The 26,362-nt window shown below is 45.9% G+C and overlaps 7 protein-coding genes and 1 long non-coding RNA gene across 8 annotated transcripts; 3 read left to right on the forward strand and 5 right to left on the reverse strand.

Annotated features, from left to right (window-relative positions):
• Nucleotides 1-13: 13 nt before the first annotated feature.
• Nucleotides 14-1,582, reverse strand: LOC9663428 (pentatricopeptide repeat-containing protein At4g39620, chloroplastic). The gene is made up of 2 exons (XM_002993540.2): nt 1,240-1,582; nt 14-1,184 (listed from the first exon to the last, which is right to left on the reverse strand). Exons 1-2 carry the CDS (start codon nt 1,564-1,566, stop codon nt 69-71), a joined length of 1,443 nt encoding a protein of 480 aa, XP_002993586.2. The 5' UTR covers nt 1,567-1,582; the 3' UTR covers nt 14-68.
• LOC9663429 (eukaryotic translation initiation factor 3 subunit E) lies at nt 1,564-3,432 on the forward strand. Its single transcript, XM_024667215.1, has 8 exons — nt 1,564-1,800; nt 1,857-2,011; nt 2,063-2,290; nt 2,353-2,474; nt 2,543-2,765; nt 2,822-2,964; nt 3,030-3,167; nt 3,227-3,432. The coding sequence occupies exons 1-8, from the start codon at nt 1,599-1,601 to the stop codon at nt 3,318-3,320; spliced, it is 1,305 nt and encodes a 434-aa protein (XP_024522983.1). The 5' UTR covers nt 1,564-1,598; the 3' UTR covers nt 3,321-3,432.
• LOC112343561 (cyanate hydratase-like) lies at nt 3,351-4,117 on the reverse strand. The gene is made up of 4 exons (XM_024667217.1): nt 3,820-4,117; nt 3,692-3,763; nt 3,527-3,635; nt 3,351-3,463 (listed from the first exon to the last, which is right to left on the reverse strand). Exons 1-4 carry the CDS (start codon nt 4,095-4,097, stop codon nt 3,437-3,439), a joined length of 486 nt encoding a protein of 161 aa, XP_024522985.1. The 5' UTR covers nt 4,098-4,117; the 3' UTR covers nt 3,351-3,436.
• Nucleotides 4,118-4,137: 20 nt separating this feature from the next.
• Nucleotides 4,138-6,480, forward strand: LOC9663415 (probable metal-nicotianamine transporter YSL6). Its single transcript, XM_002993527.2, has 7 exons — nt 4,138-4,451; nt 4,514-4,686; nt 4,731-4,828; nt 4,880-5,020; nt 5,086-5,275; nt 5,326-5,440; nt 5,501-6,480. Exons 1-7 carry the CDS (start codon nt 4,154-4,156, stop codon nt 6,424-6,426), a joined length of 1,941 nt encoding a protein of 646 aa, XP_002993573.1. The 5' UTR covers nt 4,138-4,153; the 3' UTR covers nt 6,427-6,480.
• Nucleotides 6,481-6,793: 313 nt separating this feature from the next.
• Nucleotides 6,794-8,072, forward strand: LOC9663416 (abscisic acid receptor PYL4). Its single transcript, XM_002993528.2, has one exon. The coding sequence runs from the start codon at nt 7,138-7,140 to the stop codon at nt 7,843-7,845; it is 708 nt and encodes a 235-aa protein (XP_002993574.2). The 5' UTR covers nt 6,794-7,137; the 3' UTR covers nt 7,846-8,072.
• On the reverse strand, nt 7,957-10,453 carry LOC9663417 (homeobox protein knotted-1-like 7). The gene is made up of 5 exons (XM_024667216.1): nt 8,919-10,453; nt 8,747-8,867; nt 8,462-8,667; nt 8,269-8,400; nt 7,957-8,207 (listed from the first exon to the last, which is right to left on the reverse strand). The coding sequence occupies exons 1-5, from the start codon at nt 9,576-9,578 to the stop codon at nt 8,061-8,063; spliced, it is 1,266 nt and encodes a 421-aa protein (XP_024522984.1). The 5' UTR covers nt 9,579-10,453; the 3' UTR covers nt 7,957-8,060.
• An 893-nt stretch (nt 10,454-11,346) lies between these two features.
• On the reverse strand, nt 11,347-11,657 carry LOC9663430. Its single transcript, XR_002991317.1, has 3 exons — nt 11,599-11,657; nt 11,476-11,547; nt 11,347-11,394 (listed from the first exon to the last, which is right to left on the reverse strand). It is a non-coding gene; the product is annotated as an uncharacterized LOC9663430 (long non-coding RNA).
• A 1,580-nt stretch (nt 11,658-13,237) lies between these two features.
• On the reverse strand, nt 13,238-14,014 carry LOC9663431 (acyl-protein thioesterase 1). Its single transcript, XM_002993544.2, has one exon. It carries the CDS (start codon nt 14,012-14,014, stop codon nt 13,238-13,240), a length of 777 nt encoding a protein of 258 aa, XP_002993590.2.
• Nucleotides 14,015-26,362: the final 12,348 nt, after the last annotated feature.

Below are 26,362 nucleotides of genomic sequence, written 5' to 3' on the forward strand. Positions count from 1 at the left end.
GTGGCGTGGGAAATATGGACATGATCACCGGGATTTTATGGAATGTGACGTTGGAACATATGATACACTTAGAGGTTTGATTGATTATCATCTCTATCTTCGATCACCGGAGGAGCAGTAGTGGGATGAGGCGTGGCCGCATAAGATTCTAGTGCTTGCAGCAAAAACTCTTGACCCGACTCCACTCCGCTTTGCTCCATCTTGGACATAAGCACTGTCATCTTGTCCAGCTGCCGCTCCTCCCCATAGGCCTTGAACAGTATGAGGTACGAGGACACGGCGGGCTTGATGTCGAGCTTGGACGCGTTGATGAACAGCGCCTCGGCCTCGTCCACCAGGCCGTGCTCAGCGTAGGCCCGCAGCAGCACGTCCAAGGTGGACACCTGCGGCTTGACGGGCGACCGCACCATCTTGTCGAAGCACTTTCGCATCGTGTCCAGCTCCCCAGCCCGGCCGTAGGAGCTCATGAGCGTGTTGAAGGTGGTCAGGTCGGGGCCGAGGCCCGCCATGTCCATCCTCACCAGCACTTGCTCCATCTTTCCCAGCTCCCGCGACTGCCCGTAGCTCGCCAGCATCGAGTTGAAAGTGGTGGCCGAGGGCTTGCACCCGGACAAGTTGACGAGCGACTTGTAAGTCCGCTCCATCTTGACAAAGTCTCCCGCCCGGCCGTAAGCATCGATGAGGACGTTGAAGGTGACAAGGTCCGGCCTCACGCCATGCTCGCTCATCTCCTTGAGCTTGTACTCCATGTCGCGGTACAGCCCCTTCTTGGCGTAGGCGTCCATGATCCCGTTGAAAGTGTAGGCGTCGGGCTTGAGATCTTCTCGGCGCAGGAGCTCCAGGAAGAGCGCCTCGGCCTTGTCCGTGAGCCCGGCCTGCGCACACGCCCGGGTGAGCATGTTGTACGTGGCGAGGCTCGGGCACGAGTGGACGCTCGTCTTCATGTGGCCGAAGTGATCCAGCGCGCTGTCCAGCGCTCGCGCAACGTTCTTGCACCTCAGGTGAGCCATGATGATGGCATTCAACACCGGCGTGGTCCTGGACGAGAGCTGGAGCTGCGAGAAGATCCACGACGCCAGCCGCAGCTGCCCCTGCTTGCCCATGGTGTCGATGATCTTGGCGTGCGCCACCTCAAGGTCCCGGTTGCTCAGCCGCGCCTCATTCTTTTGCAGCCACTTGAAGAGCTGTGGCGATGACAAACACATCAAAACCTCGCTTGATCGAGCACGATGAACTAACCGCGAGCGCCAGCGCCCAGTCGTTGAGCCTGCCAATCTCGTCCACCAGCGCCATGAATCCATCCACGGGAATGTGCCTCGCGTACTTGTCCAGGACGTGGCTCTTGCTGCTCTTCTTGTCTTGGAGCTCGTGGAGAATCCTCATCACGGCCGGTTGCTGCTGCTGCTGCTGCTGCTGCTGCTGTTGCTGCTGGTGGCTGGAGAGAGATCGATCGGCCCTCCTCCCCCTCACAAATCTCATCCTGGCGAGCTGCCCGCTGCCGCTCGTCCTGGCGTGATCGCCTCCACCATAGCCCAGCGCGGCAAAGCAGTGCCAGCGGCATTCCATTTTTCTAGGGTTAGGGTTTTAGGACGACGGCTATGGCGCAGTTCGACCAGACGCTCAAGATTGCGCCCTTCCTGGACAGGCATCTCGTGTTCCCGCTGCTCGAGTTCCTCCAGGACAAGGGGATCTATCCCAATGACCAGATTCTCAAGGCCAAGATCGAGCTGCTGGCCAAGACCAACATGGTCGACTACATGATGGACATCCACCGCAGCCTCTACGACGAGGTCCCCAAAGGTAGGCGGCCTCCATTTCGCGCTCCAATGCCCATTTCCCGTTCCTTCTTCTCGCAGAGATGATGGACAGGCGTGCCGAGGTTGTGAATCGCCTCAAGGCCCTCGAGGATCTGGCGGCTCCCTTGATCGCCTTCCTGCAAAACCCGCAAATGACAGCGGAGCTCAAGCCCGAGAGGCAAGCCAATCTCCAGATGCTTCACGACCGGTACCAGGTACTTTGTTTCTTTGGTTTCTTGTAGCACCACCATTCTTCTTCTTCGCAGATTGGTCCCGAGCACATCGATGCGCTCTACCAATACGCAAAGTTCCAGTTTGAGTGTGGCAACTACTCGGGAGCCGCGGATTTTCTCTACCAGTATCGGACCTTGACCATCAACAGCGAAAAGGCTTACAGTGCAATGTGGGGCAAGTTTGCAGCCGAGATACTGATGCAAAACTGGAGCGGTGCAGAATACGAGCTTGGGAAGCTCAAGGAAGCCATGGATTCTAAGGTAGTTTTGCTTTTTCTTTCCTACTTAGAAAGAAATGTTTTTGTTTCTTGTCCTCTTTGCAGAATTTTTCATCGCCGCTTGTCCAAGTGCAAAATCGAGTGTGGCTCATGCATTGGAGCCTCTTTGTCTACTTCAACCTCGAAAGTGGGAGGCACAGTCTCATCGACTTGTTTATGAATGATAGGTGAGTGTAGGGAAAAGAAAGTTTGTGTTTTGGCTTCTCAGAGTACCTCACTCATTCTGTGTCACCAGATACCTTCATGTGATACAAACGCATGCACACCATCTGCTGAGGTACCTCGCTGCTGCCTTTGTGGTCTGCAAGAGGAAGCATCGCGGGAACATCAAGGACTTCATCAAGGTGATCCAGCAGGAGCATCACACTTACAGGGATCCCATCACCGAGTTCCTCGAGTGCCTCTACGTCAACTACGACTTTGAAGGAGCTCAACGGAAGCTCCAAGAGTGTGAAGATGTGAGTGCCGCTTTGCTTCCCACCGCTCTCTTCATTCGTTTTTGTTTGCTTTGCAGCTCATCCTGAATGACTTCTTCCTTGGGCGTCCGGAAACGGACAACGGCTACATTGTGTACAAGTTCAGGGACGAGTTTTTGGAGAACGCACGCCTGGCAATGTTCGAGACATACTGCAAAATCCATCAAAGGATTGACATTGGGTAAAAGTGTTCCTGGAAGTGATGGCTTGTAACTAATGTTTTTTTTCTTTTTGTGGGATCCTCAGGATGCTGTCTGACAAGCTTCACATGAATTACGACGATGCCGAGCGCTGGATCGCCAACCTCATCAATTTTTCCAGGCTCGATGCCAAGATCGATTCGAAGAATGGAACGGTTGTCATGGGCGTGCAGCACACGGACGTGTAAGTGGAAAATCGTGTTTGAATTCTCCCTCGCTGCTGTAACAAGCTTGATGCTGCAGGTACGAGCAAGCCATCGAACGCACAAAGCCTCTGGCAACCCGAACTTACGTACTAGCACGCAACATCGCCGAGAATTTGCCTGTGAGAGCTTGAAACCCTTGCTCGAAGTTTTGGTTCGTGAGATCTATCAAACGCAAGCGCCTTTATTTCTTTTGTTTAGAGAACACTCTTACGTAACAATCTATCCTTTCGCCGTTTAACGTCATAGCTCAGGAGCTTACGTTGTCTTCCTGCAACTGTGAAGAAGCAAAGCTAGTGGTTGGATGGGATTTCTTTTTTCTCGTCTTTGGCAAGCTTACCTGAACGATATGAGGCAGGAACTTCCCATTGAGCGTGATTTGCACCCGTTCTTCACCCTCTTTGCCTTGGATTTTGTTCACCTCGCAGAAGAAACCAACTGAGGACATTCTGCCACCCAAAAGCCACAGCTTGAAAGAAGACTCGAGAGGGTGGGAATGACATACATGCCATCGCCAAATTCCTCGTTGATGATGGCCTTGATGCTCTGGGCGTAGTGCATCACAGCTTCGTTCAGCCTGAGAGCCACAAGATTGACAAAAAAGAAGCAATCCAAGTCCGAGAAACTACTGACCGATAAACAATGGGATCCTGGATGAGGGTCGGTTCGTAGGAGCGAAGTGGGGGGGCTCGCATCTTCTCGAGGAGCTCATCCGAGAGCTGTGGCACGGCATTCCGGAGGGGAGACACTTGTTCCGGGTGAAGCTGAGCCTGGCGGTGGAAGAGCTGCCCCACATACGCATTCGTGAGCCCAGTCTCGGCTGCGATCATCGTGAGCGTCTTGCCCGACCGGGACTTTGCTTCCAGCAGCTGCTCCACCAGCGCCCTCTTGGTCCTCTTCTCGCTAGACATCCTTTCTCTCACAACTTCTAGGTCCACTCACACAGTGAACGCGAGGTAAATAAAAGATGGATGATGTGATTCCGGAGGAGGAGGTTCCGCCATGGACACAACAGATCACTGTGCGCGGTCTTGCCGTGAGCGTGCTACTCGGGGTTGTGTTCTCCATCATCACCCACAAGCTCAGCCTCTCTATCGGCGTCGTTCCCTCGCTCAATGTGGCTGCGGGGCTCTTGGGTTTCCTCCTGGTGAAGTCGTGGATGGCTCTCGTGGCCAAGCTGGGCCTCGTGACCAAGCCCTTCACCCAACAGGAGAACACGGTCATCCAGACGTGCGTGGTTGCGTGCTATGGGATTGCAGTCAGTGGTAAGCTCTCCGGGCCGGGATCCCTCTGTCGCAAATCTTGGTTTGCTGGTGATACCGTCCAGGTGGATTCAGCACCTATCTGTTTGGGATGAGCAGCCGGACGTTCCAGGTCATTGGGCCTGGCTCTCCTGGAAACAGTGCACAGGATGTCAAGGATCCGAAGCTCGGCTGGATGACTTCGTTCGTGCTTACGTGCAGCTTTGTTGGAATCTTTGCTCTCGTGCCCCTTCGAAAGGTAGTGCTGCTCTTTTAGACTTCATTCAAGTTACTGCTCTCTAGGTGATGGTGATCGATTACAAGCTCACGTATCCAAGCGGCACAGCCACCGCAATGCTCATCAGCAGTTTCCACAGCAACGCGGGTGCTCACGAGGCCAGGTAACCGGGATTGGATTCCGATACTCCGTTTGATCGTCGTGGTGTTCGTAGGAAACAAGTGGCCTGCCTCGGTAAGTCCTTTGCCGGGAGCTTTGCATGGAGCTTTCTCAAGTGGCTCGTTAGCGGTGGCACTGGAAGCAACTGCGGTTTCGAGCATTTCCCGACGCTGGGGCTCAAAGCCTATGCAAACACGTACGTGAAGAGTTCATGGAACTCTTGAGAGATCTCCTCTCACTTGACTGTGGATATCGAGGCAGGTTCTATTTCGACTTCAGTGCTACATTTGTGGGCACCGGCATGCTGTGCCCGAGCATCGTCAACTTTTCGGCACTAGCGGGAGCCATCCTGTCTTGGGCAATCCTGTGGCCTCTCATCGGTGCCCGAGCCGGGGACTGGTATCCCGCGGGCCTGGAACCTACGAACTTCAAGGGGCTCTATGGATACAAGGTATGTGTGTGTTTTACAAAGGACAAGTCTGAGCTTGCTTGCTTTCTTAGGTGTTTATCGCCATTGCTCTCATCCTCGGCGATGGCCTCTACAATCTTCTCAAGATCGCCGTCATCAGCCTGAGGGCGGCCATGATCCACAAGGCAGGAGGGGACGACGCAACCGGTACGCAAGATCATCTTGGTTTGAAAAACTGACTGTGGAGCTCGTCCATCGGGCTCGCAGTAGTCCCGCTGTTGGATCTGGATCGAGACAAGCTAACCGAGACGTTCACCATGGAGGGCGTGCCAATGTGGATAGCCGCTACCGGATACGTGCTCCTGTCGCTGCTCTCGGTGCTGCACATACCCACGATCATCCCGGCACTACGCTGGTACCACGTCCTCGTCTGCTACCTCGTCGCCCCGGTGTTTGGCTTCTGCAACGCTTACGGCGCCGGGTTGACGGACTGGAACCTGGCGTCGTCGTATGGCAAGATGGGGCTGTTCGTGTTCGGGGCGTGGGTGGGATCGTCGGGTGGCGGCGTCATGGCTGGCCTTGGAGCTTGCGGCCTCGTCGTGTCCATCGCCTCCAACGCTGCCGATCTCATGCAAGACTTGAAGACCGGCTACCTCACACAGTCGTCGCCGCGCTCCATGTTCGTGAGCCAGCTCCTGGGGACGCTGCTGGGATGCTTTATAGCTCCGCTCACCTTCTGGATGTTTTGGAAGGCGTTCCCGGACGTCGGCCTGCCCGACGGGGAGTACAAGGCCCCCACCGCCATCGCCTACCGCCAGATCGCCATCCTGGGTGTGCAAGGCCTGGCAGCTCTTCCGGCCCACTGCCTCGAGTTTTGCATCGCCTTCTTCGCGCTGGCGCTGCTCCTGAATGCCGGCAGGGACTGCTTCTCCTGGCGGTGGCTGCCAATCCCGGTGGCGATGGCGATCCCCTTCTACATCGGCGCCTACTTCGCGGTGGACATGGTGGTGGGCAGCCTGGTGATGATCCTGTGGGAGAGGCTCCGCGGCAAGGACGAAGCGAGCGCGTATGGAGCGGCAGTGGCGTCGGGCCTCATCTGCGGCGATGGATTGTGGACGATCCCCTCAGCCGTGGTGGCGCTGCTCAAAATCAAGCCTCCCATGTGTATGACCTTCCTTCCAACTGCGACTTAAAAAGGAGATTGACTGGGTTTGACTGACTCGCTGACTTTGTCCGTTGACCGACTCCTCTCATGCGTTGCCTCTTCTTCTTCGTCTTCGTCGTCTTCGCTGAAGAAAGTTCAAGCACTTTTTGAGAAGTTCTCGATCGAGGAGATCTATACCCTTCGTCGGCGGCGCTGGATCACGGGCAGGAGCGAAGAGGCGGGAGAAGAGATCCTCCTCATCCCTCGATCGGCAGGCCTAGGAGCGCTTGCAGGGGAATTCAATCGCCTCGCCACAAGAGCTCGCCGGCGCGCCCGAGGCCTCGCCGCTGCCCGCCTGAATCCTCTCACGGTACACTCGCCCAGCAGCCGGCTCACCGCCGTCGCCCAGGACGCCAGCATCTTCTCGCAATCGCATTCATCGCATCGCATCTTCGCATTTTCTGGTCCCCATAGGGTCGCGTCCAGTTGCCACGTCGGACGGCATCCAACGAGTTAGACCTCGCCACGTGGGGGGAGCTAACTAACATTGGCCTCTGTCTTCCTTTTCCCCCTTTTGGTCGTGTCATTGTTTTTTTAATTTTAGACCTAAAGTAGGCTAGAGCTCTCCCGGGAGGAGGAGAAAAGAGGGCAACGAAGCAACGCAAATGGCGGGCATTCTTCGTTAGGGCGCGGCGGTAAGCATCCTGTCCCGTCACTCACTCTCTCTGTGCGGCCGCCCAAGCCCAAAATCGATCAATCCATGATGGGGGAGGGAGAAGAAGAGGAGGAAGATTTGCTGCTCCAAGAATGCGGCGGCGGCGGTGGTGTGGGCGGCGGCAAGGAGAGCAGCAGTGGCAGCAGCAGCAGCAGCAGTGACCACATTCTCGTGAGCCTGGGCGCGCTGGTGCCCGATCAAGACGAGGCCGCCCGGCTAGTGGCGGCGGCGTCGCACTACCACTGCCACGCGCTGCGCGGCCACACCCAGTGCAGCAACGTGGTACCGCAGTGGATCCAGGCGCCGGTGGCGGTGGTGTGGTCGGTCGTGCGGCGCTTCGACAGCCCCCAGGCATACAAGTGCTTCATCCGGGGCTGCGTGCTGAGGGAGGGCGACGGCGTGAGCGTGGGCAGCACCCGCGACGTGACGCTCGTCTCGGGCCTGCCCGCCAGCTGCAGCACCGAGAGGCTGGAGATCCTGGACGACCAGCACCACGTCCTCAGCTTCCGGGTGGTGGGCGGCGAGCACCGCCTCAGGAACTACACCTCCGTCACCTCGCTCCACGCCACCACCGCCGGCGGCCGCGACGCCACCATTGTGCTCGAGTCCTACGTGGTGGACGTGCCCGCCGGCAACAGCAAGGAGGAGACGCTCACCTTCACCGACACCGTCGTGCGCTGCAACCTCCAGTCCCTGGCCAAAGTGTGCGAGCATCTGGCCTTGCAGCAGCAGCAGCAGCACCAAGATCGATGATACGCTACGATTGTCGATCGATGAGCGATCGATCCCTCTCGCCCCCCCTCCCGCTCACAAGATCTTATGGCCGGATCAACGTAACATACTTACGTGCGTACATGCATGCTATGCGCGATGATATTGGAGATTTTTTTCATGCTTTTCAAAGAAGCACAACACTTCTGGGGCTTGGACAAAAGGGACAGTGCAACATTTGGCCGATAGATGTATCATCACCTCTTGCACTTGGCTTTGGTGGACGAGTTTGTGGACGACGATGGGTGGTGGTGCCAGTTGCGCTTGCGCTGGTTGATGAACCAGTTGTTGATTTGCTTGAGCTCCAGCCCGGTCTCTTGGACCAGCCGCGCCTTCTCGTCCTCCTGCCACATCTCTACCTAGTGAGATCGATGATCCAGCAATGCTGAGAATGCGTGAACTCACGGTTGGATACGGCCATTTGGAGTGCGCATGCCACCACGCCTTGAGAACCGAGGTGGTGTCGCCTGGCAGCTTCCCGGCTCGTCTCTTGCGGAGGATCTCCTCCCGCACGTCCACAATCCTCGCTCTATACCCCTGCAAGAAGCTCAAGTCGGGTAACTCGATCGGAAAGAATGAATCCGAGAGAAAGAAGAACCTGCTTGAGCTCGTGCTTGAGCTCCTGTCTCACGCGCTCCATGAGTGTTCTCTCCGTCTCCGTGGGGATGAGGGGTCCGAATCCCAGATTGTCCTGCCAGTAATCGCTGTCCGACTGCTGCTGCTGCTGCTGCTCCTGCTGGGGCTGCTGCTGCTCGTCCTCGTCGTCGGACATGGTTGCGCCCGTACCCTCCCCCGGCGCAGCTCCTGCTTTTCAACACGCGGTTGGCACTACACCTATGAACATTGGTTCATGAATTTCATGGCACGAACTGTGGAGAATTACCAGTTAGGCTGATGAGCGACTGTTCCAGCTCCCAGCACGCCATCACCGCTTCCTTGGCATGGACGCGAACGTGGTGCTGGAGCTGGTCCTTGAACGACTTGAGCAACATCACGTAGTGAGCCTGGATACAACACACAATAAGCACCACCAACAATCAATACGATGAAAATACCATGAAGTGGTCGAGTTCTTCCTTGCTGCTCCCGCACAATAGCTGGTGGTTGGCCAGAATGGAGTACTTTGCAATGGCGTGGTGGCACTGGGAGATTTGCCCGTCAATCCTCGACAGTTGGTCGACTGGAGTGGCAATCCTGAGGCAGGCAACGTGAGCTTCGAGCAGCTGCTCGTACAAGGGATGCGTGACAATATCAGCTTTGAGCCCGGCATTCATCTGGTAGCGCGCAGCAGCACACTCGTCCAAGTCGGGGTCACCTGGAACGGAGCCGTGGCTGGTCACATCCGCTTCCACCGCCCCCATGAGCATCGCCGCCGCCGCCACTGCTGCTTTCCTGTCTTGCTCCACCAGCAACTCGGTGGTGGTGGTGGTGGTAGTAGCAGTGGCCGGACTTGTGTTGGTGGTAGCGGAAGCTTGTTGCTGCTCGAGGCGCCTAACACCCGTGCTAGTAGCACCAGCCGCGGAGAGCCAGTTGGTATAGGACGAAGACGAGGGATTCGGCCAGGCTTGCTGCTGCTGATCTTGTGCCTGTTGTTGAGAGCTTGTTTGCCTCGACAGAGCCGAGTTGAGCCAAGTGGGCATTCCCATCTGCTGCTGCTGCTGCTTGCTCGAATCGGCAGCAGCGGCCTCGTCTCCACTCTGCGAGCTGGAACCCATGCTTGTTTGTGCTTACAAGTATAACAGATGCCCGGCCTGGGGAAAATGGCCCCCTTTTTCCTCCGCTCCGCTCTCTAATCTAGGGAGCATATGCCTCCCTCACGACAAGAATGTGTAGCTGCTCTTGTGCTTTGTGCTGTCCTTTCTCCTGGCTGCTTCGAGATTTCTGGCCTGGCTTGACGAACGACCACCAGAGATTGATCAGAGGAGGAGCTCCACGGCTATGGATGGAACATGGAAAAGAGAAGCTAGCTTTTCTCCCGCTCCAGCACCTAGGACCTAGGCCTACGAGTTAGCGCTCCAACACACACTTGACTAGAGCAAGCAACAAACAAGGAGCAAGGGAAGGGGACCATATCTATACCAAGCATCAGCATATAGACAAACTCCAGAAATTAAAACAACAGCATTGATGCAAGGATGGTAATTAGATGGAAGGCCAAGGCAAGCCACTTTCTCAGCAGTCCTACTCGCAGTCAAAATCAATCAACAGCAAGAGAAAAAGAGAGATGCATATGCTTCTCTTTAGAAATCCTTGGAAACAAGTAGGTGAAACATTGTACAAAGCAACAAACACATATGATCACCAACTAAGCGGCCCTGGCACTTGCTTCAAGGCGGACACGAATCCGGGTGGGATTTCCAAGCAAGAGGAACGGAACTGGAACTCGGGTTGCAGTCAGTGGACTGTGCAGTGAAGTGAGTGCAGAAGTTGCAGCAAGCAAAGCTGCAGACACAGGTGCAGGTGCAGGAGGAGGAGGAGGAGCAGTAGCAGGAAGGAAGGACCTTGAAGGAAGCAAGCAGCACAAAAACAAGACAGGCCAACACTGGCCCCTACCAAACATCCAAAGTCAAACTGCCTTACGAAAGATCCCAATGTAGGAATAGGAGGAGAGGTGTACCTCTCTCTTTGTCTATCTATCTATCACAGAGACCCCAAAAGCGACCACAAGCACAAGCACCAATTGAAGCAAACATAATTCTCAGCGAGAGAGCACCTCTCGCTCTCACTCACTGGGGTTGATGCGTACTTGATTTGATTCCGTGTGGTCCATCCAGCCATCCATCTATCCATGCTCCATCCGTCCAAGTTCCAAAGTCTTAGTCGGATCCATTGGTTAAAGTTGCATCACGTACTTAGCTCGTAATCCAGTCGGCGGCATTGTCTCCCTTTTGCTTTGGTGTGCTTTTTCTTAAGTCGCCTGCCAAGCATGCAATCAAGGAATGCAAAGCGAAGGCGTTCTCACTATAATTGAGGTCACTTTCTGTAAATCAGCTGGACGCCCGTGCGAAGCATCGCTTCCTACATAAAAAACTATCCCGTTCTTTCCAACAGCATGACACTAAGAGGGCATATATATATATGTGGAGACCAAGTGAAAGTCGGATGGATGGATATAAAAAAATCTTTTTCTGCTGTTGCTGCTCGCTTCACTCACTACCGGAGCTCGAGGATGTGGAATTGGAGGCCTTTCCCTGCTTGGGTGCGCACCATTTCGCATTCAAGTTGGACGTGGACATTTCCTGATGTTGATGTGCGAGCAGCAGGGACTTCTACGCTGGTCACGACAAGGAGTTCGATTCCACCTCCCACCACTCCATACCTATACATCATACACGGACAGGCGATCCCCGATGTAACTTCTGCATATCGGGCAGTGTTTACATCTCTCGGAGCACACGCTGCCAACAAAGCCAGTCAGTAGGACGCCACCACAACGGACTTCAAACATCAACCTGCAAAGGACTCGATGTTTACACAGAGTAACACCACGGCTATGTCACGCTCAAAGCACACCCGGCAAAGCACTTTCTCCTGCAGGGCCATCTTAGAGCAATAAGCCAGTCACGCTACACATAAATCACATATAATGCAGTGAAAAGGAGAAGCCCATACGCTCTGCAGGCGGTCAAACTCGTGCTGTCGATGCTTGGCTATTCATGTTTGCTCCGCTTGAAGCCTCCATATCTGTGTACAAGCCAGAGTGAGTCAGGCATTGGAGAAACAAGCGTAAAGTACCTCTGCAAGGTCTTTCCGGGCCATTTTCTTGACCGGAAGGCCAGTAAATGTGTAGTACCTGGAAGTACAAATCTCGCATAAATGCAAGCCAAAAAACCAGAGCCAAAGACAGTTGATTTTCTTGTTTTACCCCGAAAGAGCCGGTCTTGTTCTTCTTTGCTCTTCTCATCCATGGACTACCACCCAAGAAGCCTAAGTTGATGAATTGTCAAGGAACAGGGAACTCTATATAGATGACTAACCTTGAGCCATGGCGAACAAAACCATAGAATTCCGGGAGACGAGCTCTATGATACGTCACCTACATGCATTAGCCTTTCCACGACACGCAAAACTGTAAGAAGAATACCCAAGTCAGAATGGAATGTTTATTGCTCCTGCTAAAGAAAAGAAACATAGTAGTTTTGCTTGCTGCCTTTCTTGATGGATAAGTTAAGAAAGTCTTACCTCAAGCTTTATACACAATAAGATCTGCGATATCAATACTGGCTTCGATGCCTTCGTCCTCAAAGTATGATTGATGTGGAAGATGCACTGCAAAGATATCGTCTCTTTCCAGTGTTTCACAAGACGATGAAAGAGATCCTCGAATCCAAGGGTTGGTCCATTTGGTGCAGACCAGAATGGTGAAATACTCAGCAATACTGAGCAGCAAAAGCATTAACAACGATGCAAATACAAAACTTACCTTACTTTATAAACAAGTTCCGCGATTCAAAATCCCCCACGCGAAAAAGGAGTGAAAATTCTAACTAGTAATACAAACTATTCTTACCAGTTAATTTAACAACCGGATGCAAAAGCCCCTGAAGCATAACAGTCCGAGAAACTAAGTTCCAAAGGGGCATAGTACCAAGAGATGGTGCTTCGTTCTGGCATATCGTCAAACAAAGCCTTAGTTACGATGCCCATTCTGGGTATGGATTGGTATTACAACATTCCAAGACACAACGTCCCACACGGGCATTGCATCGAGCACCTTTATTTGGCTTTGAAACGGCCGCCAGAGAGCACGCAGACATTAGTCCCGTCCACAAGAATAAATAGCTTGTCATCGTCTCAAACAAGCGCTGGGCATAGGCAACCAGTACTTGTGAGGCCAGGAAAGAGAGGAGGGCATGCGCACAGACTGTTAGCCTCGTCGAGGAGTTCGTGCCTGTGCAGGAGGAGGAAATGAAAAAGGAGGATGATATATCAGAATATAACTCTAACAAGCGGTAGAACTAGGGTTTGGGATGACTCGGATATAATCGCTTACCCAAACATAGGTGTTGCGTGACTGCCGTCGCCATACTCCTCGCTGAGCTCTTCAGACAGTGTTGGGGTATCGGCGTGCCTCTGTCAACTTCCTGCAAGCCAGAGAATGTTAATAAGCTTTATGGTGGGATTAGGCAATTGCATTTACTGACTTTAAATATATTATCAGCCATCTTTCATATATAGTTTTAGTTACATTAATAAATAAGCAGACTATGAAGCAATTCACTTACATAAATGATGTTACACTTGAATTATCCATGGCAGGGAGCTGACGAAGAAGATACTCGGTCTGATCCACAATTCATCCAACATTCAAGCTGCAAGCATGAATTTTACAGTGAAGCACTGTGCTCTTTAGGCGCTCTCAAAACCCCCAGATTCAGATGAGGCAGGTGTCTTTCGGAAGGGAGGTTTGGTTTTGAGAAGGAGCATTGTATTCCTCAAGTTGGAGCTTGGCCTGGAGAAACTCAGCTACGTCCTCCAGCTCCTCCGGCTCCTTGATCCAGTGCCCGTCCAGCTTGGCGCCCACATACTGCCTCCACGTCACGTCCACGTTCATGTTGGTGCTGAGTACGTGACGAGCCCTCAACGCGAGCTCGAGAGGCACCTTGCGATCGTGAGTGCCGTGGCCCAAAAAGACGGGAGTAGCCTCAGCCCCCTGTAAATCTCCCTCTTTCAACGTCCCCTGATCGAGCTTGTGAGCGAGGGGTAACCATCCGCTCATGCCCACATAGGCTCCCAGCCTGTGCTCGCAGCGCAGCAAGGCGTACAGGGACGTTGCCTGTCCCTGGCTGAGGCCGCCAAGCACAAGCTTGTCTGCCCTGCCACCCAGCCGCTGCACCTCCTCCTCAATGAGCCGCAGAACGTACTCAACGGAGCTGCTTAGTCCTGGGATCTCCTGCGCCGACTCGCTGCTGTCCCGCGGCGAGGCGTCCAGCCACTGCTTGCGCTCCATCTCCATGGAACTCGACCACAGCAGCCCTGAGCTGGGGAAGACCCAGCGGAAGCTCGGGAACTTGGCAAAGAGAGAGGGGCGCCTCCGACGGATCGCCCTCCAAAACTGTGGCCCGTCGCTGCCGCCGCCATGGAGGAAGATGACGGTATGGGTGTGCTCCGCAGCTGGCTCCTGGATTTGTGGCACCGGCCGCCCGCTCATGGTGGAAATCATTAGGGCTCTGCCCATTTTAGTTTAAGTAGTTTTAGGGTAAATAACAAGTTTTGAAAGTGTTTTAAAATTTCTAAATAAAGTGGCGCTCGGGTCCCATTAGAATAATTATTTGGCAAAAAAACACACATATATAACATAGAATGTTACATGGTTTTCTAAGTTGTAGAGCATTCATGATATTGGATTCATGATCATGATAGAGCTATAAAATTTTAAAGTTTGATAGAATATACATTTTTGGGTATGAGGGATAGATCCACTAACTACCATGTGGAGTAGGAGCAGAGTAGACAAGTAAGACATTGCAAACTGATCGAATTCTGCAAGATCACCGACATGAAAATCTTAAATGGGACATCACACTTGAGATACACATATCATTCCCACACCTGGGCAAGTCGGTCTCCTATCCTTCCTGGAATTCGTCGATCACAGACCAATCGCAATCACACTCTGGCTTTGTGCCCCACATGAAAACTAAAACAACATAGCAACAGACTTGCCCCTTGATCGACCAACTCCATGAAGTAGATCACCTACAGCAGCGAGTTGAGGAACTTTGGAACACACACACACACACACACACAAGAAATCCTTGATTTTATTCATTGTGAAATATCAATTAAAGAGTGTATATGTGGCAAGTGATGTGGCACATCAATCACTTGCCACATAAGCCAAGATTGCCACGTCACTTGCCCCATATGTGGGAGGTTGGCCCCGTCGCGACGGAGCTCTTCAAGACGCTGAGGTATCTTGCGCTCCAAGCGAGTCACTGATCACGTCAAGACCCGGGATCTCAAGAAGCTCTTCACGCTACTGATATTTCGGCTCAAAGATTCCAGCGAGAGATCACACTTGTGCTCACGGAGCTAGAATCGTCAGAACTGGTAAGCTTTTCTTCTTTTTTTGAGAAGATTATACGAAAGAGAGAACGAACTCACTTTTCTTCACACGAATTGATTGGAGCCTTTGAAGATGTAGTCTTTAGCCGCGAAATGGTGATGCGCCAAGATTCTGGTGCCATACATGCTCCTGTTTCCAAAGTTCTTCGGTGTTTCAACATGTTTTGCTTTTTCTTAATGTTCCCTCTTGGCTTTTCCCTAATGGCTTTTTTTTTCCATTCTACCAGAGTGATTGATAGTGAGGATGAAAGAGACATTCATCCCAAAGCTGCTATAGATTGTTTGGCTGGTGGGGCTTAATCGTTTCTTACTCAAGGTTTTGAAGCACCTCACCTTGAAGAGATCCATTGATGCGAGTCGAATGGAGTTCTTCTCCTACGCTGAAGCATTTCCTTCTATAGTTCAAATGGAGTTTGTTGTTGGTACTTCTGACCAAGTATCTGCATGTAGCTAACTCTTTATTCTTTCTCGGTTTCCAGGAGCTGTTCAGTCCATCGTTCAACTTCTTCGCAAGCAAGAGACCCGATGTGCAGCAGTAACAATGTTGGGGAAGACTATGGAGCTTTGCCTACAACAGGTAGAATTAACATATGATAAATCCAGGTTCTTACATTTCTTTCCTTTCATTCTAGCTGAATGAGAAGTGTGATCTTACACAAATCTTATTAAAGGAGAGCTCTCAAAGCAATTACCAACCAGGTTTTGGTTGTTTTCTCTTCTTCTTTCTTGTTCATTTTGTATTTTTAAACAGGTGACTCCTGTAGCAAGAGGAGATGAGAACTCTCCTCATGGGAATTCAGCATGTCAAGAAGCTCCAGAAAGCCAGGTAAAAACTTGAGTGTCTCAATGTTAAACGTTTGCATTTTTTTAGAATCTGGCAAGACATCCATGGCATTTCTTCCAGGAGGTAAGTTCGATCCTTTTTTTATGTTATAATCTTTCTTTTACAGAGCCAGCAAGCCAACTAGAGCAAGTGCCAGTGAGCCAGCAGCAGCAAGCAGCAACAAGTAACAGTGAGCAGCAGCCAGGAACTTGGTGAGCTACAGCAGGCTGGGCAAAGGAGAAGCTGGAGAAGATTAGTGCACTCTAGATGGTGCCAGCCAGGTAAAAGACGATGATGGGGTGGTGGTGGCGGAGGAGGAGCCTGCTTTGGCTCGGCAGCTAGTAGCAGCAAGTCAGCCAGCAGCAGTGAGCAGCAAGAGCAGCAACAGCAGCAGAAGCAAGCAGCACAAGCAGCAGTGCAAGCAGCAAGTAACAAGCAAAGTTTTAGATATCAATTCAATTAACAATCCAGATTTGTGGCATTTAATGTTCAAATAGATAGTGCTGTGTAAAGCTTATGTGGCATCCAATGTAGCAATCCATGGAAATCAAACATGACAACATCAATGAAAAACTTGTGAATTGGTTATTAAATCAATTTGAAAATTCATACATTGTGAAACGATTGTAATCTCACATTCATGATTCACATGGTTATACATCTAAAATTCATTATAAATGAATCTGTTGTGAATTTTAAAAATTCAGAAATGTTTAATTTGAAATTCTTTAATCATGATTTTTTGTTTTTTTTTTGTAGTGACAGCCATGACATCCTGGAAGAGAATCACACAACTTACAGGTGGAAATACTCAAACACATGACACGACCAATAAGACAAAAGATAAAGCTGCCAATCAAAGGACCAAGTGTTATGGGCTCCATAAAGCATACAGAAGCATGAAAAGACAACACATCAAATGTGCAGCATAAACACTTTCAAAAGGTGGTGAGAGTAGTTAGGAGACATTATAATAAGAAGGCAACAAATGAAGTCCCACCCCGGTTTAGAGTATAAGATCTTCCAAAATACGAAGGCTCCAAGGGGATGGACTTCTGGATTGCACACATTCAGCAGCTTTACCAACTTGACAATTTACTTGTGGCCAATATAACATAGATAGATAGATAACTGTTTATAAAGGTCATGTGTCTAATAGCATGTGATTTCCCATATATAAATCAAGCCACCTTCTCCATCCTGTTTCAGTCTCTCCACCTATGGGGCAATGCTTATTTATATCTTTCCACTCCTGTTTGCATTTGTATGACTGGTCTTTCTCATTTTTTGACTGGCACTTCTTTGACCAGCATACTCCCATTTGACTACATTTTTTTTTTGTTCTTGTTCTTGGTGGAGACAGTGCAATATTTAAGGTAATGCATCCATCAGAAAGATAGTTGGAGATGTAGATATGAGATTCCCAAAAAACCCAAAACAGGCTTTTGATCATTTCAAATTGATAGCTCATGAAGAGGATTGAAAGATTTCTACACAATTTCTATAGGGTGTTGGTGAGAATTCTCTTTGAGGCCCACCAACAACATATTTTAAAGCAATTCAGCAAAGTAGTCTATGTCTTCATAGATGGGCTTTTTTGGCAGCAAAATTCACAGCTACATGCACCTATAGAATCCCAGCTCCTTCCTTGGAATCCAAGCTTGAGCCCTATTTTGCAGCCACACAAACCCTTGAGAAATCTACTCCTTTGGTCTCCATAAGGAGATAGTGGTTATCAATTGCAATTGAGGGTGTCCTCCAAGCAGCACACTATCATGGGCTTCCTATAGTAGATTAAGAGTAGCTTCTCAAACTTTGCCAAATATTCATAAATGACCACAGATAATAAAAATGCCAGAGAGATTGAAATAGGATGGAGTTTAATCAAACCAAACCTAATGATATTTGTGGCCCAAATGGAGGAAGCAATCAAAATGCTCCCTTGCAATTAGACATTTACAACTTCATAATAGAGCTTTTATAGATATTGGATGCATAATGGCTGGCTAAAAAATTCACTTGGGTAGGTTATAAGATATTGTAGCATATGTAATTATGAGATGAGATTTGAATATACCATCATTGTGGATCTTTAGAACTTTGGGGGATAAATAAGGATAAAATAATCATTAAGGGCCCTCTCATCAAGCAATTGAATTAGCTTAAGGGAAAGAGATAGGGTTTGTTATATTTGGTATTAGAGCAAATAACACAGATGTAATATTAGAGCAAATCTATTGATTAGTGGCTACTTAAAATATAATATACCCTTGATCAAGATATATTCCAACCCCTAAACTTGAAATCGTACATATTGGGCATCCATGGACGAAGGTATCTATTATGGGATTACGGCACAAGTGAATGATTAATTGCCTCACATGGAATAATTAGTTTATATAATAGAAGGATTGGTAAATTTAATGTAGAAATGGAAATATTGATTCCTCTTAGCTTAGTAGGGGTTGTTAGTCAATAATTTAGTTTATACAACAAAAGGATTGGTAGATTCAATGTAGAAATGGAGGCATTAGTTCCCTTTAGCTCAGTAGGGATTGTTAATTAATAATCAATGAGGATATTTACATCTTTGAAGAAAGGGATAAGATTTAGATATATTATCATTATGTATCCTTGGAATCTTGAGGGATAAATAGGGATAAAATAGCCACTAAAGGCTTTTTTATCAAGTAATTACCCCTTTTCTAGTTAGTTTAAGGTGGGGCAAGTGTAGCACATGTGATTATGAGATGAAATGTGGATATACTATCATCATGGATTTTTGGAACCTTGAGGGATAAATGAGGATAAATGTAAGTAATCAACTCCTCGAGGTGTCGTAAGCTAAATGATCCCCAAAAGCATGACTAAAATGATAAAGAGTTCATTGGATAAGACCAAGTCCAAGATCGAGTCTAAGACTAACTCTAAAACCGAGTTCAAGACTGACTATAAAACCAAGTTTGAGATTGAGTCTGAGATTTGAGATCAGGTCCAAGACTAAGTTAGAGATCAAGTCTAAGACAAAGTCTGAGGTCAGGTCTAAGATCGAGGCCAAGACAAAGTCTGAGGTCAGGTCCAAGATCGAGTCCACGATTGAATTGAGTCCGAGGTTAAGTCCAAGATCAAGTTTGAGACTGAGTCTAAATACTAATACAGATTGTGGGCTGAAATCCCAAAGCATGTGTCTCCAAAGGGGGGGAGGGCTATAAGGGGTTCCAAAAGTATAATAGGGATAGTGAGGTCTAGGAACCAATCTTGAAGGAACTCTCCAATGGTGCTTCTAAACTGATTTAAAGTTGAGGCTAGAGTTTAAGGGCTTTGGGTGGGAGTGAACATGGATTTAAGTGGTGTCGGAGGGGCCACTCAAAGAAATGCTCAAGAGCAGCTCTCACTCCTGGAAGGGAAATCAATTGTGATGCTCTCAGATCATGTGAAATAGTGCCCCACTTGAGTACCTTATGGCTCATTGATCCTCACCCTTTTTAGGGGTTTGGACCTTTCCTTCAGGATGGAAGTGGGGGAGTAGAAGTACCCATATTGGGCCATTAGAGCACAATGTTTCCACCCGATATCCCGAAGTAAGTGTTACATCTAAGGCTTGGGATTTAAAGGGTCCCATAATTAAACCTTGTTGTACCAAGAGAGGTCAAGAATCTAGAGGCTTGATGTGCTTTGCTGCTTATGTTTGTAAGGAGTGTAATCAAACCTTAAATCCAATCTAATCCAAAGAGGGAGGATTGGGAGAGAATTTAGGAATTCGTGGATGGATGGCTAACGCTTTGTTGTTCGTGTAGTGAGTTGTTAAAACTAAGTAGGACCAAGTAGAAGTTGGTACAATAGGCGGGAACCTTGACAAAGGAACTTAACTAGGGTCAAAGCCATGGTGGTCAGATAAACAAGGTAACCTAGTAAATTGGAAATGAAAAATTTATGATTTACAATTTGGTATTAAAGCCTTTCCTCAATTGTAGTGAAGGATAAAGGTGTATTGTTGGGAGATGGTTAATGCAGGGCATAAAAGAATCAAGGCGGAGACAGAAACCTCCTTTAGAGCTAGAGCCTCTAATCAAATAAGAAACTATGGATGAAGAATCCTTGCACAAGGAAGACTCTAGTGAGGAATCTTCCAAACAAAAGTCTGGTGAAGAAGTTTGATCGTCCAATGCTCAATTGGATGTTCTAGAAGGAAAATTGGCATAGACCAATACCATGTTAGAGACTTTTGTATGTAAGATAAAGTGTGACAAGAAATGGAAGAAAAGGCAAAAGACTGCAAAGGCTAGCAACACAAAAGGTGTGGACCCTTTGGTGGGGATTGAGGTGGAACCGAATAAGGTTAAATAAACCGAAGTAGAATCAATCCTTCAAACAGTTCTCAAGTACAAACCAAAGCCCCCATTAGTCCTCAAGGGAGTGAATGACTATAAAGTGGTGGAGGATTGGTTTTATGATATGAAGGATTACTTCTGAGCATTATGGTTATCAAGTTCAAAAAAGGTCCCATGTGTTAAACCATACTTGACAAATAATGCTAAGTCTTAGTGGAGAACAACAAAGGCTAACAAAGGATCGGCAGCCACTTGGAAAATGATGAAGATAAAGATCTGCACAACTTACATTCCTCTAAATACTACTTTGCACCTAAGGGATGAGTTAAGCAGACTGAAGTAGACAAGAACCATTCAAGAGTATGTGAATGCATTCATGGTGAAGAGGATCCTTGTCATAGATATGGGCAACATAGATGCGTTTCATGCCTTCATATTAAGCTTGCAGATTTGGGCTCAAGGCGAAATGATGCGTTGAAACCCAACCAACTACAAAAAAGTGTTGGATGTAACTATCAAGGTGCATTTCAATGATAATCTGCGAAAGGGGAACACAATGGGGTCAAAGTCTATATTTAATAAAGGAGCCAAACTAAGGGGGATATATAGCAAAGGGAAATTCAAGATTTATGAATAAGTCTTGAAGGTTTCAAAAGGTAGATCTGGTGGCTAGCGAGTAAGTACATGGGGGAGTTAAGTGAAAAGGGACAAACCCACTAATAATAAGGTTAAGTTTGCTAATAGAATGGGAAACAATATATGCTTCAATTGCAATGAGTAACTTTGAGTTAGGGATTGGATCATGTACCTCAATTTAGATTTCACCCATAATGGTTATATTGACTCTGGCTTTCTTCGAATAAAGATATTCCCTCAAAAAGTGTTCTACTTCACCACGCGGGCAACTTTGCTAAAGAGTCATTTGCGACATCTACTAACCCTTTGAGGGAAGTTCGGGGATAGCTTTGTTAAGATCTTTATTGGCATAGATGTTTTAGATAATTTTGTGGTTGACATAGTTTGGCAAGTTAGACTAACGGTGGAATGGTTAGGTGAACCAAGGACTATAGAGTTTGTTCAAGGTAACTAAAGCATCGATAAGGTATTTCGACATACAAGAGTCAAAGGTGGGATATAGAAAGTATAAATGGATTTTAACGTGTTGGATATGGCGGGATTTGTGATTTTTGGGATGGATTGGTTCAATCAGTTTGTGATAGCTCTACATAGACAAGATAGGAACCTTGTGGTATTAGTGAATGCCCAAGGAGAATGATCTAGAGTGGAAGCCCAAGATTTAAAGGTAAGGCAAAGTAAAGCCAGAGACTCCTATTTGAACCTAATGTCCACAAGAGGACAATTTACTAAAGGAACCAAAGTAGCATTTTTGTGCTTACTTTTAGTAAAGAGTGACAAAAAGATGGGAATAGAAAAAATACCTTTAGTGATCTAGTGAGAGTTAGACCAATTTCGAGATACCATGCCAGAGGAGTTACTGGCGGGATTACCCCCCGCATGATCGATAGAACATAAAATCGAGGGTGCTAAAGTAGTGGTTTGTCCCCTTTATCGGTTGAATGAAAAAGAACTCAAGGAGCTCAAGTGTCAATTTGAGGAGTTGGTGGAAAAAAGGTATATTAGGTTGAGCAAGTTGTTATATAGGGCACCAATGTTATTGTGAAAAAGAAAGATGGCTCTATACACATGTGTATAGACTATCAGTTGCTCAACAAGTATACAAAGAAAAATAAATACCTTTTACCAAAAATTGAAGACATATTCGATAGGTTATGAAAGGCAAAATACTTCTCGAGAATTGACCTAAGATTAGAATACTACCAAATCTAGGTAGCATCGGATAAAGTATGGAAGGTTTTAGTTTTTAGTGATGCCCTTTGGGCTGTGCAATGCACTAATGATATTCTCAGTGTTAATGAACCACATTCTTTTACCCTATTTGGATCATTTTGTGGTCATTTACATTGACGACATCTTGATTTATAGTGAAACATTAAAGAAACATGCCAAACAATTAATAAAGGGGTTTGAGAAATTAAAGGAGTACCAACTATATGCTTATTAGGTATGTGGTGGGGAATGATGGGCTCAAGGTACACCTTGAGAAGGTCCAAGTGATTTTGGAATGAGAATAACCATTAAATGTACATAAATTATGGGTATTCTTAGAGCTATGCAACTACTACCAAAAGTTTATCAAACACTATTCGAGAGTAGCCTTACCTTTAACGGACTAAACGGGAAAAAAGAAAATGGTATAAACAACAAAATGTGAAATAACATTTGTCCACCTCAAAAGAAAGTGTAAGCAACCAAAGGGAATGTCTCGAGAGACAATCTTTAGGGGTTCTTAGAGAGGGTCTCGGGTCCAACATTGTTGGTTGGCTTAGAGAAATCACACTATATATTGATTGACATTTGGCAGGTCTAGTTTGCTTCAGTTGGGCTTGACCCGAGGGGTAGGGTGTCAAGAGAGTAAGGCTCTCGGGAGAGCTACGGCTCTCAACTTCCATTCATAAGGGCATGAACTTGTAGGGAAGCATAGTGAATTGTAAGCAATCAAAGGGAATGTCTCAAGAGATGATCTATAGTTTTAAATATAGAAGGAAAGGGCCCATAAATAAAAGTGCACCCCCTTTTTCAATCAGTTAAAGGTCTTGGGATACTTTGGGGTTAAATGTCCTTGGGTTTGAATAATATTAAGCTAAGTGACCTCCCAAGAAAACTAAATTTAGAAGCTTACAGGAAGTTGAAGAAAGCTCCCATGTTAGCGTTATTAGACTTTGGTAAGGACTTCAAGTTAAAAACAAATGCTCCAAACTTTGTATTGAGTGTAGTTTTGAAACAAGACAAATATATAATAGCGTTCTTTTTGAAGAAGTTAAAAAAAGCTCAGCGAAAATGGCCTATCCACAAGAAGGAATTGTTTGTGATGGTCAAGGCACTCAAGGAGTGGCAACACTACCTTGGGAGACACTTCAAAGTTTATACAGATAATATGGTAAAGTTTACACTCAATTCATTTCTAAAGTTGTTATTGAATGAATAAATATAGGTTGGATGCTATATAAGTTAGTTTTCTAATGCAATAAGTATTTAAACAGCAAATTTTATGCTTAGTTCATCTAGCACAATGCAAGCTATTGAAAATATCAAGCATGGGAAGAGTAAATCATCAATATTGTGAATAGCAAACTAAGAAAATAGGTAAAACATAAAAGTATTTAGACATTTTATTGAATTCAATAGAACCAAAGTAATACAAGACCATTTAAGATTGGGAGGAAATAGTGGATAAAGTGTTGGTTACTTTATGTTTTTACTTGTAAATTAAAAAAAAACTAAAGGAATACTAGTGTTTGTGATAAAATACTTTTCTCTTGCTTTTTCAATTAGTACAGATAAGTTGTTTTGAGTTGAATTATTTAATCAGTTTTTTGATGAATTTTTATTTAGGTTCAATTTACTATTCTATTTTGTTGTGAAACACTACATGTAATTACATTATTTTCTTATGGTGAAGAGTAAAGATAAAGACTTGATAACTCAATATAACTATATAATCAATAAGTTTTGACCTAGATAGTGAAGAAGAAGAATCAAGTTGCAATAATCCCTTTATATGGGTTTTGATAAGTATTCAAAAAACTGTAATTTGGACCAAAAATCTATTAATGAACTTCACCTCAAACCCAAATAGAATGATGCATTATTAGTCAATAATGGAGATTTCACTTGTATTTTAGACACTCGAGTGATAATAAGGATTGTTAAATTGGATCCATAAAAATTTAATACTTTTACCATTTTGTTGGCTTTTATAATTCCTTGAACTTATTAAAAGCTTTTTGAATTATTTTTCCTTGTCATTCAGTTCTATTCTTTTAGTGCCTCAGATTCTCCTAATAAATACTTTGAACTCTTCCACATATTGTAATTTATCTTCAATAACAAATAGTCCATATGTAAAATATCTCCTAAACCACTGTAAAAAAACCAATGGAAAAATTATATTACTTGTAAGATGAGTTTTTTTATAGTATTTTACCTGTAAAAGGTACATATAACCAAATAAATAAAATAGCTTAAAGATAATCTATAAAATTTTAAATATCAATAATACACCACCTCTTTTTAATTAGTTAATTAGTTAAAAATTCTTGAAATTTGAATAGTACTAAGAATGAATGACATTCTAGAAAGTTCAAATTTAGAAGCTTATACTTTGTATCAGAGGGGTCTCAAGTTTAATTCCATTGGTTGGTTAGAGGAATCATACCACATGTTAAGTTAGATATTTAATGGTGTAATTTACTAATATTAAGTTATATTTAAGGGGTAATGTGTTTTGCAAATGTTTATATACAGATTCCTTTTACACAAGTAGTCTCATCTCCTATTGACACCATTTAACCTATCTTCTCGACTAAAGAGCAGGTGAAGAGAGTTGGGCTTTCAAGAGAGTTGTAGTTATTAACTTCTATTCACAAGGGCATGAACTTGTAAAAAATTATGGTAGAGAACTTATAAAGAATTGTGATAGATTCATTTTTCAATCTGTTAAAGGTTTGGGATATATACATTTAAGTATCCATAGATAGGTAGCTTTTTAAAAATTCTAAATTTAGAAGCTTACAATATATTTATCTCTGCATTAAAAAAGAATTTGTCATGCAAAAAGAACTAATATTGTTTAACCTAGAGATTGATTAGATCTAGCAAAAGTCATAGAACTTTATTTTCTCTTAAAACAACTTATCAAAGATTTGTTATCTCATTATGCTTTCCCTTTCAGCTTAGGCATCTACTTCATTATCACTATTGTTACTGTCATTATTAACAATCCCCTCCTCACCATATTATATTGTCATTCCATCAAGTAAACCAATGTATATATTTCATCCTCATAACCTATTAAAAATCAAATTCCTAATTTACTAGCATATTATCACCCTCATGAATTAAATCTTCCATGCATGAGACCTATTCCGTTAGTTGGAAGTGGCAAGTATTAGGAGCACTCAAAAGAGAAAGAAGGGTAAGATGTTGTAGATAAGTTTACATCATATTGCTCTTGTCAGAGCTATTGCTTTCTATGGTTGGTTGCTTTCTTTGATGTTGAGTTCTTGTGTTTTTGTTTCTCACTCAGGATTATGAGTGTGTTTTTTAATGGGCTTAAATATATGTTTTTGAATATGGTATTTAATTATTTTTTATTATAGGTTCTGTGCAATAAGAACTTCCTCACTGGAAGACTTTAAGAATGTAACATCTAATAGTGTCATTGAGTTTATTAAAAGGTGTTATCTCACAAAAGCTCTTGGAGCCTTGCAAAAAGATTGAAACTAAAGGAATTATAGGGCTGGAAGCATTAGAGTTCCAGAAAGAGGATTGGGTACAATTTGGGGCTCAGTGGGAAATGCAACGTGAATTGTGCAAGCACTTAATAGTATTGGCAAGTGACAGGAGCAAGTTCAAGTGGAGCATGTCAAGGACACAACATGTGTAGGAAGCACATAGACGCTATATATACCAGCACTAAGAAAGTGGTACATATCTATATGGAATGTCGATAATGGAGGTTGTGGTACTGCCAATTACATCCAAGCCTTCAAATTCAGGATGAAAAAAGTACATAAAGCACTATATGGAGCTCCTAATGTCAATGTAAGGCATCAACATAGCCAAGAGTAAAACTCACATGGACTACAACCTTAGTTCGACAAAAGTGGATCTCATTGGTAGGGAAGAAATTAACCATGCAAAACATGGAATTCAAGTGAGTTTTTTGGCTTGTAGCCCCAAAAATTAACTCTAAAAAAGTCACACTTTTCCTACTGCTTTCATGCAATGCCAATGAATAGTTTTTACTGTAACAGTGATTATCTTTGTGATAAAGTAGTTGCAACTAAAAAGTGTTCAAGTACCCTTCCCAATTGCCACTCCAAAATTCCAAAGGAAATGATAAAAGTATGCTCAATAATATAACCAAATGTAAGTTCTTCTTTTGTGTCTCTCTCTATTCTTTAAGAATGCATTTGAAATTCAAATGTTATGCTTCTAGCCAAAGTTGTGCACACAAGTTAGTGATGAATGTAATATTTAGTTGTTCATGTTGCAAAAATATCTTTTAGAATTTTGATGAAGGAAATTAAGATGTTGCAAAGGGTTCCAAAAGTATAGTAAAGATAGTGAGGTCTAAGAACCAATCTTGAAAGAACTCTTTAATGGTGCTTCCAAACTGACTGAGGTGAGGTAG

Source organism: Selaginella moellendorffii, unplaced genomic scaffold (assembly GCF_000143415.4).
Source record: "Selaginella moellendorffii unplaced genomic scaffold, v1.0 SELMOscaffold_164, whole genome shotgun sequence".
Classification (NCBI taxonomy): Eukaryota; Viridiplantae; Streptophyta; class Lycopodiopsida; order Selaginellales; family Selaginellaceae; genus Selaginella; species Selaginella moellendorffii.

What these genes read in the sequence shown, in the direction of transcription:
- LOC9663428 (XM_002993540.2), bottom strand. Translation starts at nt 1,566, where the DNA reads ATGGAATGCCGCTGGCACTGCTTTGCCGCGCTGGGCTATGGTGGAGGC. An exon ending in ACTGGGCGCTGGCGCTCGCG is followed by an intron (nt 1,185 to 1,239) that starts GTTAGTTCATCG and finishes TCATCGCCACAG; the next exon opens with CTCTTCAAGTGGCTGCAAAA.
- LOC9663429 (XM_024667215.1), top strand. Translation starts at nt 1,599, where the DNA reads ATGGCGCAGTTCGACCAGACGCTCAAGATTGCGCCCTTCCTGGACAGG. An exon ending in TGCTTCACGACCGGTACCAG is followed by an intron (nt 2,012 to 2,062) that starts GTACTTTGTTTC and finishes TCTTCTTCGCAG; the next exon opens with ATTGGTCCCGAGCACATCGA. An exon ending in AGGAAGCCATGGATTCTAAG is followed by an intron (nt 2,291 to 2,352) that starts GTAGTTTTGCTT and finishes TCCTCTTTGCAG; the next exon opens with AATTTTTCATCGCCGCTTGT.
- LOC112343561 (XM_024667217.1), bottom strand. Translation starts at nt 4,097, where the DNA reads ATGTCTAGCGAGAAGAGGACCAAGAGGGCGCTGGTGGAGCAGCTGCTG. An exon ending in CAGGATCCCATTGTTTATCG is followed by an intron (nt 3,764 to 3,819) that starts GTCAGTAGTTTC and finishes TGTGGCTCTCAG; the next exon opens with GCTGAACGAAGCTGTGATGC. An exon ending in GAGGAATTTGGCGATGGCAT is followed by an intron (nt 3,636 to 3,691) that starts GTATGTCATTCC and finishes TTTGGGTGGCAG; the next exon opens with AATGTCCTCAGTTGGTTTCT.
- LOC9663415 (XM_002993527.2), top strand. Translation starts at nt 4,154, where the DNA reads ATGGATGATGTGATTCCGGAGGAGGAGGTTCCGCCATGGACACAACAG. An exon ending in GCGGGTGCTCACGAGGCCAG is followed by an intron (nt 4,829 to 4,879) that starts GTAACCGGGATT and finishes TGGTGTTCGTAG; the next exon opens with GAAACAAGTGGCCTGCCTCG. An exon ending in AGGAGGGGACGACGCAACCG is followed by an intron (nt 5,441 to 5,500) that starts GTACGCAAGATC and finishes TCGGGCTCGCAG; the next exon opens with TAGTCCCGCTGTTGGATCTG.
- LOC9663416 (XM_002993528.2), top strand. Translation starts at nt 7,138, where the DNA reads ATGATGGGGGAGGGAGAAGAAGAGGAGGAAGATTTGCTGCTCCAAGAA.
- LOC9663417 (XM_024667216.1), bottom strand. Translation starts at nt 9,578, where the DNA reads ATGGGTTCCAGCTCGCAGAGTGGAGACGAGGCCGCTGCTGCCGATTCG. An exon ending in TCAAGCACGAGCTCAAGCAG is followed by an intron (nt 8,401 to 8,461) that starts GTTCTTCTTTCT and finishes AGCTTCTTGCAG; the next exon opens with GGGTATAGAGCGAGGATTGT. An exon ending in CCAAATGGCCGTATCCAACC is followed by an intron (nt 8,208 to 8,268) that starts GTGAGTTCACGC and finishes GAGATGTGGCAG; the next exon opens with GAGGACGAGAAGGCGCGGCT.
- LOC9663431 (XM_002993544.2), bottom strand. Translation starts at nt 14,014, where the DNA reads ATGAGCGGGCGGCCGGTGCCACAAATCCAGGAGCCAGCTGCGGAGCAC.